Below are 13,949 nucleotides of genomic sequence, written 5' to 3' on the forward strand. Positions count from 1 at the left end.
GGCTTCAGCCTGCGAAACAGAAAGAATAATCGATGGCTTATCAGGAAAGCAATGCTTGGCAAAGCCTTTTTCTTCTGTGCAATGGTTGGCTCTCTGTGCATCCTGCCTGAGCTGCTTTTCTGGCCTCAGTCTTGGGGTTTGTCCCCCACAGGGTAAGGAATTACCTTATCTCTAGCCTCAGAATGGAGGGTTCCCTTCTCCTGCCCCTGCTGTGTCTCTGGCCCCAGGTGTCCCACCCCTGCCTTGGGCTCCCAGGTCTTGTGTCACAGAAACTTTTCTGGTCTTAAAGCCAGATTTAAAAAAAAAATTTTTTTTGGCTGCAGTGCGTGGCATGTGGCATCTTAGTTCCCCGACCAGGGATCGAACCTGTGCCCACTGCATTGGGAGTGCAGAATCCCAACTACTGGACCACCAGGGAAGTCCCCTTAAAGCCAGCTTTTGAGCCTGCATTTATGGCTCCTTTTGATGTCTTTATCTCACCTGGTGATGAGGAATTTCTCCGAACGGTTCAGCGCAGTTTTCTCTCTGTCTCTGTCTGAATGTATATATGCGCACGTGTGTATCTGTGGGTACGTGTGTATTTGTGTATGCATGTACACACGTAAGGGCAGTCACAGCCAGGTGCACAGACCTGGTGCTCCATGGTGTCTCCTTTGTTGGAGTGGCTGAACACCTGTATTTCATCTCTTCCTGTCCAGCCAGTGATTTTTAGTCCTGCAGGACCCAGAAGGATACGTAGGATCCCCTGGTTTGGTGGAGACCCCGGGCACCTGAGCAGGACGTGGAGAAACAGTGAGAGGGTCAAAGAAACCAAGGCTGTTGGGCACAGTGAACCTGCTTAATGTCCGGATTCATTCCAACCACAACTCCCCTGAACAAGGCTGGTGTGTGGGGGTCAGGTGTGGGGCAGGTGGAAGGCGGGAGGTGGTTATTGAGCTTGAACGTGGATGGCGGGGGGCCTTTCCCTGGGGTAGGTTTGGGGTCGGAGTCCAGGAGCACTGGGCTGGCCGAGGTCCAGCACGTTAGCCTGTAGCACCTCAGCGGGGCAGTGTGGGTGGTCCTGATCGGTTTTCGGTTTTCTTGGTCTCTCTGCTGAGTGGAGGCCAGGAAACAGTGTGTGTATGTGTGTGTGTGTGTGTGTTGTGTTTATGTAAAGCACCCAGACTTCCATGAGGGTGGGAGTGGGTTATAGGGATGGATGATGGCTCAGAAGTTGCCTGGAACAGATGGATTGAAAGGAACGTTCTTCTGAAAAATTCTCAGGCACATCTCATCTGTGAGAGGCTGGCAAGCCTGCCTTTGTCCCCCTTTTCTGGAATCCAGATGAGAACATAGGATCTGTGCCTTTTTACCCACCCCCTCCTGGGGACTGTAGCTCACATCTCTCCTGCCCTGGAGCTTCTTTCCCTACTCTGATCAACGGCACACTCCCACCTGGCCAAGGGTCAGAGTCCCCAGGTGCAGCCCTGGGTCACGGCCACCCACGCCTCCCCTGCAGGTGAACCCTGAGCCGTACCTGGATGTTTGCATCTACGACACCTGCTCCTGTGAGTCCATCGGGGACTGTGCCTGCTTCTGTGACACCATCGCCGCCTACGCGCACGAGTGTGCCCAGCATGGCGAGGTGGTGGCCTGGAGGACAGCCACACTGTGCCGTGAGTCCTGCAGTCCCTCACGATCCTGGCCATGCCCCCTCCCCCTCACGCATCTAGACCGTGGACACCTTGGGGGGGAGAAAGACCCAACGTAGGGGTGAAGGCTGAGGTGGAGGGGTCAGGTCACGGGTGTGCGTGAGGAGGGTCAGGATTGAATACAGCAACAGGGAGAGCCTCTTCCCGAGAAATTCTGGGAGAAGGAGAAGGGGGAGCGGTGATGAAGAGTAGAAAGAGGTCAGTGTGCCTGTAATTAGACTCAGTCACCTTTACCATTGCAAGCGCTTCCCTGGTGGTTCTGACGGTAAAGAATCCTCCTGAAGTGCAGGATACCCGGATTTAATCCCTGGGTTGGGATGCTCCCCTGGAGAAGGGAATGACAACCCACTCCAGTCTTCTTGCCTGGAGAATCCCATGGACAAAGGAGCCTGGCAGGCTATATAGTTTATGGGGTTGCAAAGAGTTGGACGTGACTGAGCGACTATCACACACTTCACACCATCATGATCGAGCAGCTCGGATACTTATGTCACCTCTTCCTTCCTGTGTTGAGTGACTGAACATTTTTATAAGGAAAACAGATTCCGAACCACTAGGTTCCTGGTTGGGGGGCTCTCAAAGCCCAGATGCATCGGACATGGGTGACTGTGTATTTCCCCAGCACCATCATCTCTTCCCCGGGGCCGTCACCCCCACGGGTCTCCCGCCATCTGTCCAGGGCTGCGTGGGGTTGCCCGGGGCCTTAATAACCGTCCTGCCTGTTTGGGGGTCTGCACAGCCCAGAACTGTGAGGAGCGGAACCTGAAGGAGAGTGGGTACCAATGCGAGTGGCGCTACAACAACTGTGCTCCCGCCTGTCCGGTCACGTGCCAGCACCCGGAGCCCCTGGCCTGCCCCGTGCAGTGCGTGGAGGGCTGCCATGCACACTGCCCACCTGGTGAGGCCCTGGCTCCATCAGGGATGGGGTGGAGAGTGGGGCTGGTCCTCAAGAAAGTGCCGCCCTGTCCTGCTTCATCTCAGCCTCGCCCAAGGGCCCTTCTGTCCCTAGCCCCATCACCCTAGGTCCTGTTTCCACATCCTTCCACCAGAGCCAGGCCAGCTGGGATTTTTGCCAAGCTGAGCTCCCGTGCGATGCTTCTGGGGGTCCACTGATGGGTTTATCATCTGGAGCAGCACTTTCTGATAGAACTTTCTGCAATGCTGGGAGAGTTCAACTCAGATGAGGCTCATTGTGTCTAAGGAATTGAATGTTCAGTTTTATTAATCTAACTTAATTTACATTCAAATGTAACCAGCCACTGGTGCTTAGTGGCTATAGCAGTGGGTAGCACAGGTTGAGTTATCAGATATCTTCTTTGGTGGAGGAACAAAAAGACCCCTGGTGATAAGACCTGCTTTGTCCCGGGATTTGGAGGAGGCAAGGTGGGAGAAGGAACCCCCTCTCCCAATTTTCTAGGTGAAAGGATGCTCCCTAAGTGATGTGGTGGCCCTCGGGGGAGGCAGGCAAAGCTGGGACAGGCCCTTTGGTGCCAGGAGTCTTCCTTGCAGACAAGGTGGGATCTTTGGCTCCTAACGAGAGGCTTGTCGTGCAGGGAAAATCCTGGACGAGCTTTTACAGACCTGCGTCAACCCTGAGGACTGCCCTTTGTGCCAGGTGGCGGGCCAGCGCTTAGCCTCTGGGAAGAAAGTGACCCTGAACCCTGGGGACCCTGAACATTGCCAGATCTGGTAACACAGCACCCTCTACCCTGCCCCTGGTTGTCTGAATGATCAGTCTTACTGTCAAACCTGGGGGCCTGCTTGGAAGTGTCGGTTTGGGGAAGGACGTCTTGTTCTTGTTCAGTTTGCCTCTTTGTCTTTGAGGACAGACTAGATTTCTTCCCCAGGAAACACCTCTTAGCAGATTTAGGTTTTTATCCCTTGTTGCTGAAGGAAGGGCCTGGCCTCTTCTTGTCCCTGGAGGTGGCATCTAGTCTGGGGACAGGCATCCATGGAAAGCAGATTTCTTGTTTACTGGATGTTGGGATGCAGGTGGGGGAAAAGTGAGGTGGAGCCCCTGACCCTGTAGCGGGGCTCAGATATCGCGGGCCACCGCCAGGGTGGCGAGGATGAGGCTCTCATAACTGGAGGGAGACACAGGTCACTGCCCCCTACCGATTGTAGGAGCCCCCTACTGCCCCACTACCTGATTGCCTCTGGCAGCTGGCCCTGGGGAGGTGAGGAGGAGTTGGGGGGTGAGCTCTGAGCTCCCTGAAGCCCTGCTCCTAAGTTGAGAATATCTGTTCCAACGCTGATATGCTCAGCACCAGTCCTTATGGGATCCTAAACTCGAGAAGTTAAACTTGCTGAGGAAGAAAGGGGCCGTGGCCATGGCTGCCAGGGTCAGGCCCCGAGTGCACTCTCCCTGGATGAATTTTCTAGCAAACACAGAGAACTCGAGAGTATGTCACTCACACTCTATTAACCAAGGACGGAGGCCCTAAATCACGTGGAGTATGGGGAAGTAGGAATCAACTTTACTGTAAGACTCTGCCTGCCCCCTGGCTGTGCCGAGGTGTAGGGGTTCTGAGCCGACATGGGGAGGGCAGTCATCCGGGTACACGCTGCGGCTGCAAACCACACGCTGCGGCTGCAAACCTGTGTGGAGAGTCGTCCTGGAGCAGGCTGGGGACACTGCTGGGAGGCACCCCACAGGGATACCCCGGGGCTCAGGGCACTGCTGTCCTCCCGCCCTACTGCGATGCTGAGAGCAAGTGGCCACAATGGCTGAGAGTGCCTGCAGGACAAGGTTCTAGCCTGAATGGGGCTCCATCGCAGGCAGCTTCTCCTATGGTCTGGCAGACCCCGCCACTTTCTAGGACCCTGGTGAAAGGGAGAGAAGTGACCAGGGCACTGGAAACTTGGCATGGTGGGGTGAGAATTTGTGTGGGGGCTTGGGGCTGGGCATGGGGCATAGGCAGATCCTGGCACGTGATGGACGAAAACTGTCTGTCCATTGCGGGAAAGAATGAATGAGTTACCGTTGTTCCCCATCTAGCATCTTGGAGACCCTAGAATACCACTCCCAGTACTTTGTTCTGCCAGATAAAGCTGGGATTTCAAATCTTTATTCATCTCTCCAAAATGATTTTACTCCAGTTTTCCTCTCTTCCTTAAAGCCCAACATGTTAAACATGCTACGGAATTACGCAGCTTAGACTCTGTTTAATAAATACTGAAAAACAAATGTCTTCAGTAGAACATTTACAAGTCCTGGTCAGCGTCAACATTACAGAGCAGTATTTGCCTTTGGAGATTTTTGGGAAAAGGCTTGGATTATAATTAAATATTTATGTTGCTAGAAGCATAGGTTGAAAATCAGTCAACTTTGAATTGCTGTGTGGATTGCCAAGAAAGAAGAAAGATTCATTTTTTAGGTCCTAGGTTGGGTAGAAGCTTTGGTTTTCAAGGGAATCACAACTCAAGGAAAGTGTGTATGTATATATGTGTGTGCATCTGTGTATGTATGTATGTGTATATGTGTATGTGTATATTTATGCACGTGTGTATATTTATGTGTGTGTGTGCATGTGTGTATGTATATGTGTGTGTGTGTGTGTGTGTGTAGGGGGCTGCTTGGGGACATACGTTAAGCATGGTGTCTCTTTCCAGTGGGCAGTAGTCCTTGGGGGCTCAGGTCCAGTGGGCTGGGAAGTGCTCAGAGCTTCTTCCTGAACCATTTTGGTCTCTCCCCTCCTGCAGTCACTGTGATGGTGTCAGCCTCACTTGTGAAGCCTGCAGGGAGCCAGAAGACCTGCCCGTGTCCTCCACCGAAGGCCCGGTCAGCCCCACAACCCCATACGTGGAGGACACCCCAGAGCCGCCCCTGCACGACTTCTTCTGCAGCAAACTCCTGGACCTGGTCTTCCTGCTGGACGGCTCCTCCAAGCTGTCCGAGGCCGACTTCGAGACACTGAAGGCGTTCGTGGTGGGCATGATGGAGCGTCTGCACATTTCCCAGAAACGCATCCGCGTGGCCGTGGTGGAGTACCACGACGGCTCCCACGCCTACCTCGCGCTGCAGGACCGGAAACGGCCATCCGAACTGCGGCGTATTGCCGGGCAGGTGAAGTATGCGGGCAGCGAGGTGGCTTCCATCAGCGAGGTCTTGAAGTACACGCTCTTCCAGATCTTTGGCAGGATTGACCGGCCTGAGGCCTCTCGTGTGGCCCTGCTGCTTACGGCCAGTCAGGAGCCCCCCAGGCTGGCCCGGAACTTGGTCCGCTACGTCCAGGGCCTGAAGAAGAAGAAGGTCTCCGTGGTCCCTGTAGGCATTGGGCCCCACGCCAGCCTCAAGCAGATCCGCCTCATCGAGAAGCAGGCATCCGAGAACAAAGCCTTTGTGCTAAGCGGCGTGCACGAGCTGGAACAGCAGATGGATGAGATCGTCAGCTACCTCTGTGACCTCGCCCCCGAGGTGCCCACCCCGACCCCGACGCGACGTCCCCTCGCCGCAAAGGTCACCGTGGCACCTCAGCTCCTGGGTCCTTCGCCGCTGGGACCCAAGGGGACCTCCATGGTCCTGGATGTGGCATTCCTCCTGGAAGGCTCAGACGAGGTGGGCGAGGCCAACTTCAACAGGAGCGCGGAGTTCGTGGAGGAGGTGATCCGGCGCATGGACGTGGGCCGGGACGGCATCCACGTCACAGTGCTGCAGTACTCATACATGGTGACCGTGGAGCACTCCTTCAGGGAGCCGCAGTCCAAGGAGGTGGTCCTGCAGCGACTACGTGAGGTCCGCTACCGGGGCGGCAACCAGACGAACACCGGGCTGGCCCTGCAGTACCTGTCGGAGCACAGCTTCTCCACCAGCCAGGGGGACCGGGAGCAGGCGCCCAACCTGGTCTACATGGTGACGGGCAGCCCGGCCTCGGACGAGATCCGGCGGATGCCCGGAGACATCCAGCTGGTGCCCATCGGCGTGGGCCCCCACGTGGACGTGCAGGAGCTGGAGAGGGTCAGCTGGCCCCAGACCCCCATCTTCATCCAGGACTTCGAGAGGCTCCCCCGAGAAGCTCCGGATCTGGTGCTGCAGCGGTGCTGCTCCAAAGATGGTCCGCACCTCCCCACCCTTGCCCCTGCCCCAGGTGTGTGGGCGCTTGGCGTGGGAGTGAGGACTTGGTGGGGCTGGGGGCTGCCTTGGTGGAGATGCCATTCTCAGACTCCAATCTGGCTTCCCTGCTCTGTTTTATGTCAAATCCTGCCTTCAGGGAGAGGCATCTGTGGTCTTTCGAGGGGGAAGGATCTTTTCTTATGGGCTTCCCCGGTGGCTCAAATGGTAAAGATTCTGCAGACCTAGGTCCGATCACTGGGTTGGGAAGATCCCCTAGAGGAGGGCATGGCCACCCACTCCAGTATTCTTGCCTGGAGAATCCCTTGAGCAGAGATGCCTGGCAGGCTGCAGTCCATACGGTCCATAGGGTCGCAAAGAGTCAGACACAACTGAATGACCCAGCATGCGTGCATCTGTAAGATGTGGATAATAATAGTGCTTACTTGTAAAATGCTTAGAACGGTACCTAGCACATAGCAAGCACTCAAAAATGGCTTATCTCCCCTGCTATTATTACTACCTTCTTAACTGATACTAACGATTAATCAGTTTCTAGTTCTTTATTTGTTTACTTACTTGTTTCTGGCTGTGCTGGGTCTTTGTTGCTGCACTCAGGCTTTTCTCTAGTGTGGTAAGCGGGGGCTACTCTGTGTTGTAGTTCAAGGGCTTCTCATTGTGGCAGTTTCTCTTGTTGTGGAACACGGGCTCTAGGGCGCTTGGGCTTCAGTAATTGTGGCTCCCCAGCTCTAGAGTGCAGGCTGAACAGTTGTGATGCATGGGCTTAGTTGCTGCACAGCATGTGGGATCTTCCTGGACGAGATCGAACCTGTGTCTCCTGCATTGGCAGGTGGACTCTTCACCACGGAGTCCCTGGGGAAGCCCAATCCCTAGTTCTAGAATATCTTTATTTGGAGTGTTTGGAACCATTCCAGAATCACTAGCCTTCTTTCATTGTCTCTTGATCCTCACACTTGTTGTCTGTGCCTCTGTTTCTTGGTTTTTATTTGGGCCACCGATTTATCTAAACTCTTGTGATCTCTCAGTAACAGCATCATCCAGTCTCAGAAGGGCATTTGGAACAGAGTTTGTTTCCTCACGGTGATCATGACCCTGGTCCCAACCATCAACACGAGCTTTAGGCCTTTGTAATAGAATCACCTTCTAGCTCCTCACATGCCGCCTGAGACCCGTGGACCCACAAGTCCACCTTCCGGGGATGGGCTGCTCTGTTTCCTTTGCCATCCGCCTGTTTTCTGCTCCAGTCTATTATTCAATTCCAGAAGAGCTGCAGCCCCCAAAAGGGAGGGACAGGATGCCTCTGCCTCTTGCTGCCTCCTGTGGTGTTTAAACTGCCTTTGGGCAGTGTTGGCATCCCCCCAACGCCTCCACACCTGGGGTCTCGCAGCCCCCCTTGCCTGCCACCTGGCACCAGCTGCTGCATCCATGCAGGACTGGGGGACACGCCTCCCTTATGTGGCGCTTCCCGGTCCAGCGCCCTGCACACACCGTCCAGTGAGTGTCTGCTGCAGGAGCCTGGTGCCTGTCCCCCGCTACCCTTGGCCGCTCCCTCCTGTCTCTCTGCAGACTGCAGCCAGCCGCTGGATGTAGTCCTCCTCCTGGATGGCTCCTCCACCTCTCCAGCCTCTTACTTTGATGAAATGAAGAGTTTTGCCAAGGCTTTCATCTCAAAAGCCAACCTAGGTGAGTGAGGCGCCCGAAGTGGGGTGTTTCGGGGGCTCCCCGCTGATCCAGAGTGTGACTCCTGTACCCTATCTCCCGCCAGGCCCTCAGCTCACCCAGGTGTCGGTCCTGCAGTACGGAAGCATCACCAACATCGATGTGTCCTGGAACGTGCACATGGACAAAGCCCATCTGCAGAGCCTTGTGGACCCCATGCAGCGCGAGGGAGGCCCCCGCCAAGTCGGTAATGTGGGTGTGGGCTGGGGGGCGGGGGTTGCGTGCAGCCCCTGCTCCTGGCACAAGTGACTGAGTGACCCCGGCTGGCCGTCTCACTCCTTGGCCTTGGTTTCCTTTCCTGTAAACTGAGGGCCGAGACACTCTTCCCCATCTCACCTGTGTGTGAGCCTCTCCGAGTCTCCGAGTCACTCTGTCTTGGTGATCTGAGGCTCCATCGGGACATGGGCTGCTCAGCTGGCCTCAGGACCACCATCCCTGAGTCAGGACCGATTGTGCGGCCTGCTGTCTGTTCCCAGGGGAGGCATTGTCTTTCGCGGTGCGCTACATCACGTCCCAAGTCCACGGTGCCAGGCCTGGGGCCTCCAAGGTGGTGGTGATACTGGTCACGGGCTCCTCGATGGATTCAGTGGATGCGGCTGCTGCTGCCGCCAGATCCAACCGTGAGTGTCCAGGGTTCAGTCCTGCTCGAGGGCACAGAGTGGGTGGTGGTTACTTTCCGATGTCCTGGCTGATTTCGAATGCTTAATGCCCATGTGTGCCCTGGTTTCAAACAGAGGGAAACTGCCTAATCCCTCTGTTATTTGGAAGTGAAGCGGTGATAAATGTGTGTTCCTGGCAACCCACTCCAGTGTTCTTGCCTGGAGAATCCCATGGACAGAAGAGTGTGGTGGTCTACAGTCCATAGGGTTGCAAGGCATCAGACACGACTGAGTGACAGCATTCATGCGCACATCCTTCATTTGCATGCCTTTGACCATCACCTTCAGTTTCTCCTGACTTGCCCTCTGTGTCCAGGGCCGGGTCGTACCCCCGCAACCATGGCCTCTTGGGCCTCTCTCCACTCCCACGTGTCTGAGGCTTGAGTGATTCGTGTTGGGGCCTAGAGAACCATCAGGGATCTTCCCGTATTTGTGGCCCCTGTCTGGTACCAGCCTAGGGGCTTGGGGGTGCTGGATTGACAGGAGACCAAGGGTGCTGCTTTAGGAAGGTGATGGTTGCAGGCGTGCCCAGCCTGCGTGTCTTCTGAGAGCTCGTGCTGTGAGCCGGGGCAGGTAGCGTTGCCCTGGGGGAGGGGGCATGGAGTACTGGGTGACTGGAATGATGTAGCATTTTCCTGTGCTCCCTGGAGAACAGCTCATCTTTTTTTTTGTAGTTTTTAAAAAATTTATTTTTAATTGGAGGATATTTGCTTAAAAATATTGAGACTTTACAAGTGGCTGGGTGAAGCTTCAGGCCAGACCACTCTGAACCCACTCGACCAAAGGTGGGCACAGACCCTTTCTCCTTCCTCTGTAACCCCAGGAGTGGCCGTGTTCCCCATCGGGATTGGGGACCAGTATGATGCAGCCCAGCTGAGGGTCTTGGCGGGCCCGGGGGCCAGCTCCAACGTGGCAGAGCTCCAGCAGATCGAAGACCTCCCCAGCATGGTTGCCCTTGGCAACTCCTTCTTCCACAAGCTATGCTCTGGTGAGTCTTGTGATGTCTCTCTTATCCCCTCAAAACAGAAGTAAAAGCAATGAAACTCATCTAGAGACTGGATGGTTCCCATATTCCCATATGTGAGATCTGGCCTTGAATTAAGACTGTTTTATAGGCCATGATCTATACATTTCTGCTCATGGGCGATTGTAAGGCAAACCTCCAAGGGGCTGCCAGAAAGTTCTCTGTGTATATACCTCCTTCCCTCCTTACTGTCCTTGCTCACTGTGGATGGGGCTTCTGTACAAAGAAATGGAAGGCAGAGGCAGGCGACCCCAATATCCACAGGTCATGGACCTCTTCCCCAGGCCCTGCATTCATCCTCAGCATGGGTGTAAAAGGCTTTAGAAAAGCGACACAGATTTACCGTATAGCATGGAGACTTACATTCAAGATCTTGTAATAATCTATAATGGAATGTAATATAGTAATCCCTTTGTGGTATACCTGAAACTGACACAGCATTGTCTATCAACTATACTTCAATAAGAAAGAAAATGAAAAGATCAAAAAAAGAAATATGGTAACAAAGAATCTAACATCAAAGTACCATAGTTTAAGTTGATTTAAGGTTAGAAGCCTTTTGTTTTTACCATTACTGTTCAGTCATCAAGTTGTATCTGACTCTCTGGGACCCCATGGACTGCAGCACGTCAGGCTTCCCTTTCCTTCACTATCTCCCGAAGTTTGCTCAAGTTCATGTCCTTTGAATTGTGATGCCATCCAACCGTCTCATCCTCTGCTGTCTCCTTTTCCTCCTGCCTTCAATCTTTCCCAGCATCAAGGTCTTTTCCAATGAGCCAGCTCTTTGCATCAGGTGGCTAAAGTATTGGAGCTTCAGCATCAGAGTTGATTTCCTTTAGGATTGACTTGTTTGATCTCCTTTCTTTTCCCCATACATGATATTTTTTAATCCTGTTTTTTCATATTTTTCCCAATATAATTAGGTGTGAGTCCAAACCTACTAGGAGTTATTACCCTGTCTTGCTAGATGACAGCTCTCTTGGTAGAAATTTTGAAGATCTTTTTAAGGTTTCAGGATCTTGTCTCATTTCCCTCTTCTCACTATTAATATCATGGATCTATTAATATCAATACATAGAAAAGAGGACAACAAGATATTGATTGTATCTGTTGCCATATTATTATGGCAGTGTTGGCAACAGTGTTGCCATATTATTACTGTTTTATCTCTATAATGACTAACAACCACAAAGTGCATGGAATTCTCTGGCTATCCGGTGGTTAGGACTCTGTGCTTCCACTGCTGGGAGCATGGACTCGGTCCCTGGTCAGGGAACTAAGATCCTGCAAGCCACAAGGCACAGCCGAAAAAAAACACCCACAACGTTTGCCTGAAGAACCACAGGATGACTGCCTTCTAATCTCCCGTACCTGAATCCTCACTGCTCATCACATTCTTTTCAGAGTTAATCTAGCTTTAAGGACCAGCCAGGTAGCTGAGCGGATGGCTCAGAATTTCTGGGTGATGGGTGGGGACAGAGGTCTGACTTGTGTCTATTTCAGGGCTCGTCAGTGTTTGCGTGGATGAGGACGGGAATGAGAGGAGGGTAAGTTCCTTTCTGTTGGCTTTGAAGGAAAGATCAGGAATGTATATTTGGGGTTCTCGACCCCCTGGTTAACTTTTCCTCCTTTGGTCTGGGTCCAATAGTTTTTTGTTTTTTGTTTTTTTTTTTTTAATTGGGGGCTTCCCTGGTGGCTCAGTGGTAAAGAATCTGCCTGCCAAGGCAGGAGACACAGGTTCAATTCCTGATCTGGGCATATCCCATATGCCACAGAGCAACCAAGCCCATGGGTCACAACTATTTAGCCTGTGCTCTAGAGCCCGGGAGCTGCAGCTGCTGAAGCCCACATGCCCTAGAGCCTGTGCTCCACAACAAGAGACGTCACTGCAATGAGAACCGCAGTGAGAAACCAGGCACCACAGCTTGACAGTGGCCCCCGCTCGCCACAACTAGAGAAAGCCCACGCAGCAACAAAGACCTAGCACACCCTAAATAAATACATAAAAAATTAAAAAATTTTGGTTGGGGATGGGAGTGGATCCACCTGTAAATCTTATGTTCTATATCCTATCTCCTTGCCATTCAGGCCCAAATTGTAGTTTCTGTGTCTCCTGAGGGTGGGAGGGTTAGTTGCCTAGTGGATGTTGAAGTGCCTCTCTCCAGTCCCTGCCTGAACTTGGTTCTTTCTCTGCAGCCTGGGGATGTCTGGACCTTGCTGGATCAGTGCCACACGGTGACTTGCCTGCCAGATGGCCAGACCTTGCTGAAGAGTCACCGGGTCAACTGTGATCAGGGGCCACAGCCATCATGCCCTGACGGCCAGACCCCGCTCAGGATGGAGGAAGCCTGTGGCTGCCGCTGGGCCTGTCCCTGTGAGTCCTTTGCTTCCTCAGCCTGGGCAGTGTTCATGGGGTGGTGCCTTTTGCTCGTCTCTGCCAAGAGGTAGACCAGAAGGCCATCTCCTGCCCCTACTACCCATGTTCCCTTACTCTCCTGTCCTTGGGACATGTTTCCATCCCATTCCAGGGCTCCCTATCTCCTTCCTGTGCCTTTTGGAGGGCACATCCCCAGATGGGATGCCCAGATATGCCCAGATAAGATATGCCCAGAAATCGCCCTGTTGGTTCAAAGAGAGCAGAGCAGATAGGAGAGGATCACAGAAGTTAAGTCATTTAGGTGGCAAAGCCACTCCCGCTAACCTGCCAACTTAACACCATTTCACTGAAACTGCTTGTCCCAGGTGGGCAAAGCCACTCCCATTAACCTGCCAACTTAACAACATTTCTTTACCTTGGGATTTACTACATTCTTGTGGCAGCTGGGGCTGGACTGCTTAAGACTTGGCCACAGGGACTTCCCTGGTGGGCCAGTGGCTCAGGCTCCACACCCCCACTGCAGGGGCCCTGGGTTTGATCCCTGATTGGGGAACTAGATCCCACATGCTGCAACCGAAAGATTCTACACGTGGCAACTAAGACCAGATAGATATTTGCTTTTTAAAAAAGACTTTACGGTACCCCAGCTGGGGTGTCTGGGAACACTTACAGTGTGGATGTCAGTGGGGTGGTAGCATTCAGGACTGTCGCTTGGAAGTGACTGACTGCCAAGGACGTGGGGAACTTTGAGTAGAAGAGCATCTGGGAGCCGATCAGCCCTGACTGATGGTGTATCATTTGCCAGGGTCTGTGCTGCCTTGGTATACGGGTCACTCTTGTGGTGGAGGTCTCCTGGGCCTGGCGGAGAGCAAGGGTGGTGTTAGTGAGTCCTTGCTGACCCCCTGGATCTGCCTCTCTTGGTTTCCATTTCTCCACCACCATAGACGTAGTCATGGTTTGTCTGGAAGACTCATTTCCAACTTTACTGAGGTCTCTGAGATTAGTTTTCAGATCATGAATGACTCTGGTCCATCAGTTCAGTTAAGTCACTCAGTCCTGTTCGACTCTTTGTGACCCCATGGACGTAGCACGCCAGGCTTCCCTGTCCATCACCAACTCCCAGAACTTGCTCAAACTCATGTCCATCGAGTCAGTGAGGTCATCCAACCAGCTTGTCCTCTGTCGTCCCCTTCTCCTCTTGCCTTCCATCTTTCCCAGGATCAGGGTCTTTTCCAGTGAGTCAGTTCTTTGAATCAGGTGCCCAAAGTATTGGAGCTTCAGCATCAGTCCTTCCAGCAAATATTCAGGATTGATTTCCTTTATTCATGGACTGTAGTCCATTGGGGGGATTTTTATGGAATCATCTGACATAGTTGCAAGATGATTAGTCTTCCCAAGTGGTGTTTTA

At 53.2% G+C, this 13,949-nt stretch overlaps 1 protein-coding gene and 1 long non-coding RNA gene across 2 annotated transcripts in view; one reads left to right on the forward strand and one right to left on the reverse strand.

Annotated features, from left to right (window-relative positions):
* VWF (von Willebrand factor) overlaps nucleotides 1–13,949 on the forward strand; it is a 119,493-nt gene that overhangs the window by 68,496 nt on the left and 37,048 nt on the right. The window contains exons 25-34 of the mRNA XM_081597129.1: nucleotides 1,499–1,655; nucleotides 2,431–2,589; nucleotides 3,245–3,380; nucleotides 5,394–6,778; nucleotides 8,329–8,445; nucleotides 8,528–8,668; nucleotides 8,958–9,101; nucleotides 9,964–10,128; nucleotides 11,668–11,711; nucleotides 12,361–12,538. Of these exons, the coding sequence (XP_081453255.1) occupies nucleotides 1,499–1,655; nucleotides 2,431–2,589; nucleotides 3,245–3,380; nucleotides 5,394–6,778; nucleotides 8,329–8,445; nucleotides 8,528–8,668; nucleotides 8,958–9,101; nucleotides 9,964–10,128; nucleotides 11,668–11,711; nucleotides 12,361–12,538 (2,626 nt within the window). The remainder of the gene's footprint in view (nucleotides 1–1,498; nucleotides 1,656–2,430; nucleotides 2,590–3,244; nucleotides 3,381–5,393; nucleotides 6,779–8,328; nucleotides 8,446–8,527; nucleotides 8,669–8,957; nucleotides 9,102–9,963; nucleotides 10,129–11,667; nucleotides 11,712–12,360; nucleotides 12,539–13,949) is intronic.
* On the reverse strand, nucleotides 4,724–7,633 carry LOC145547481 (uncharacterized). Its single transcript, XR_014083855.1, has 2 exons — nucleotides 7,321–7,633; nucleotides 4,724–7,157 (listed from the first exon to the last, which is right to left on the reverse strand). It is a non-coding gene; the product is annotated as an uncharacterized LOC145547481 (long non-coding RNA).

Source organism: Giraffa tippelskirchi, chromosome 4 (genome assembly GCF_054371585.1).
Source record: "Giraffa tippelskirchi isolate mGirTip1 chromosome 4, T2T-mGirTip1v1.2.pri, whole genome shotgun sequence".
Classification (NCBI taxonomy): Eukaryota; Metazoa; Chordata; class Mammalia; order Artiodactyla; family Giraffidae; genus Giraffa; species Giraffa tippelskirchi.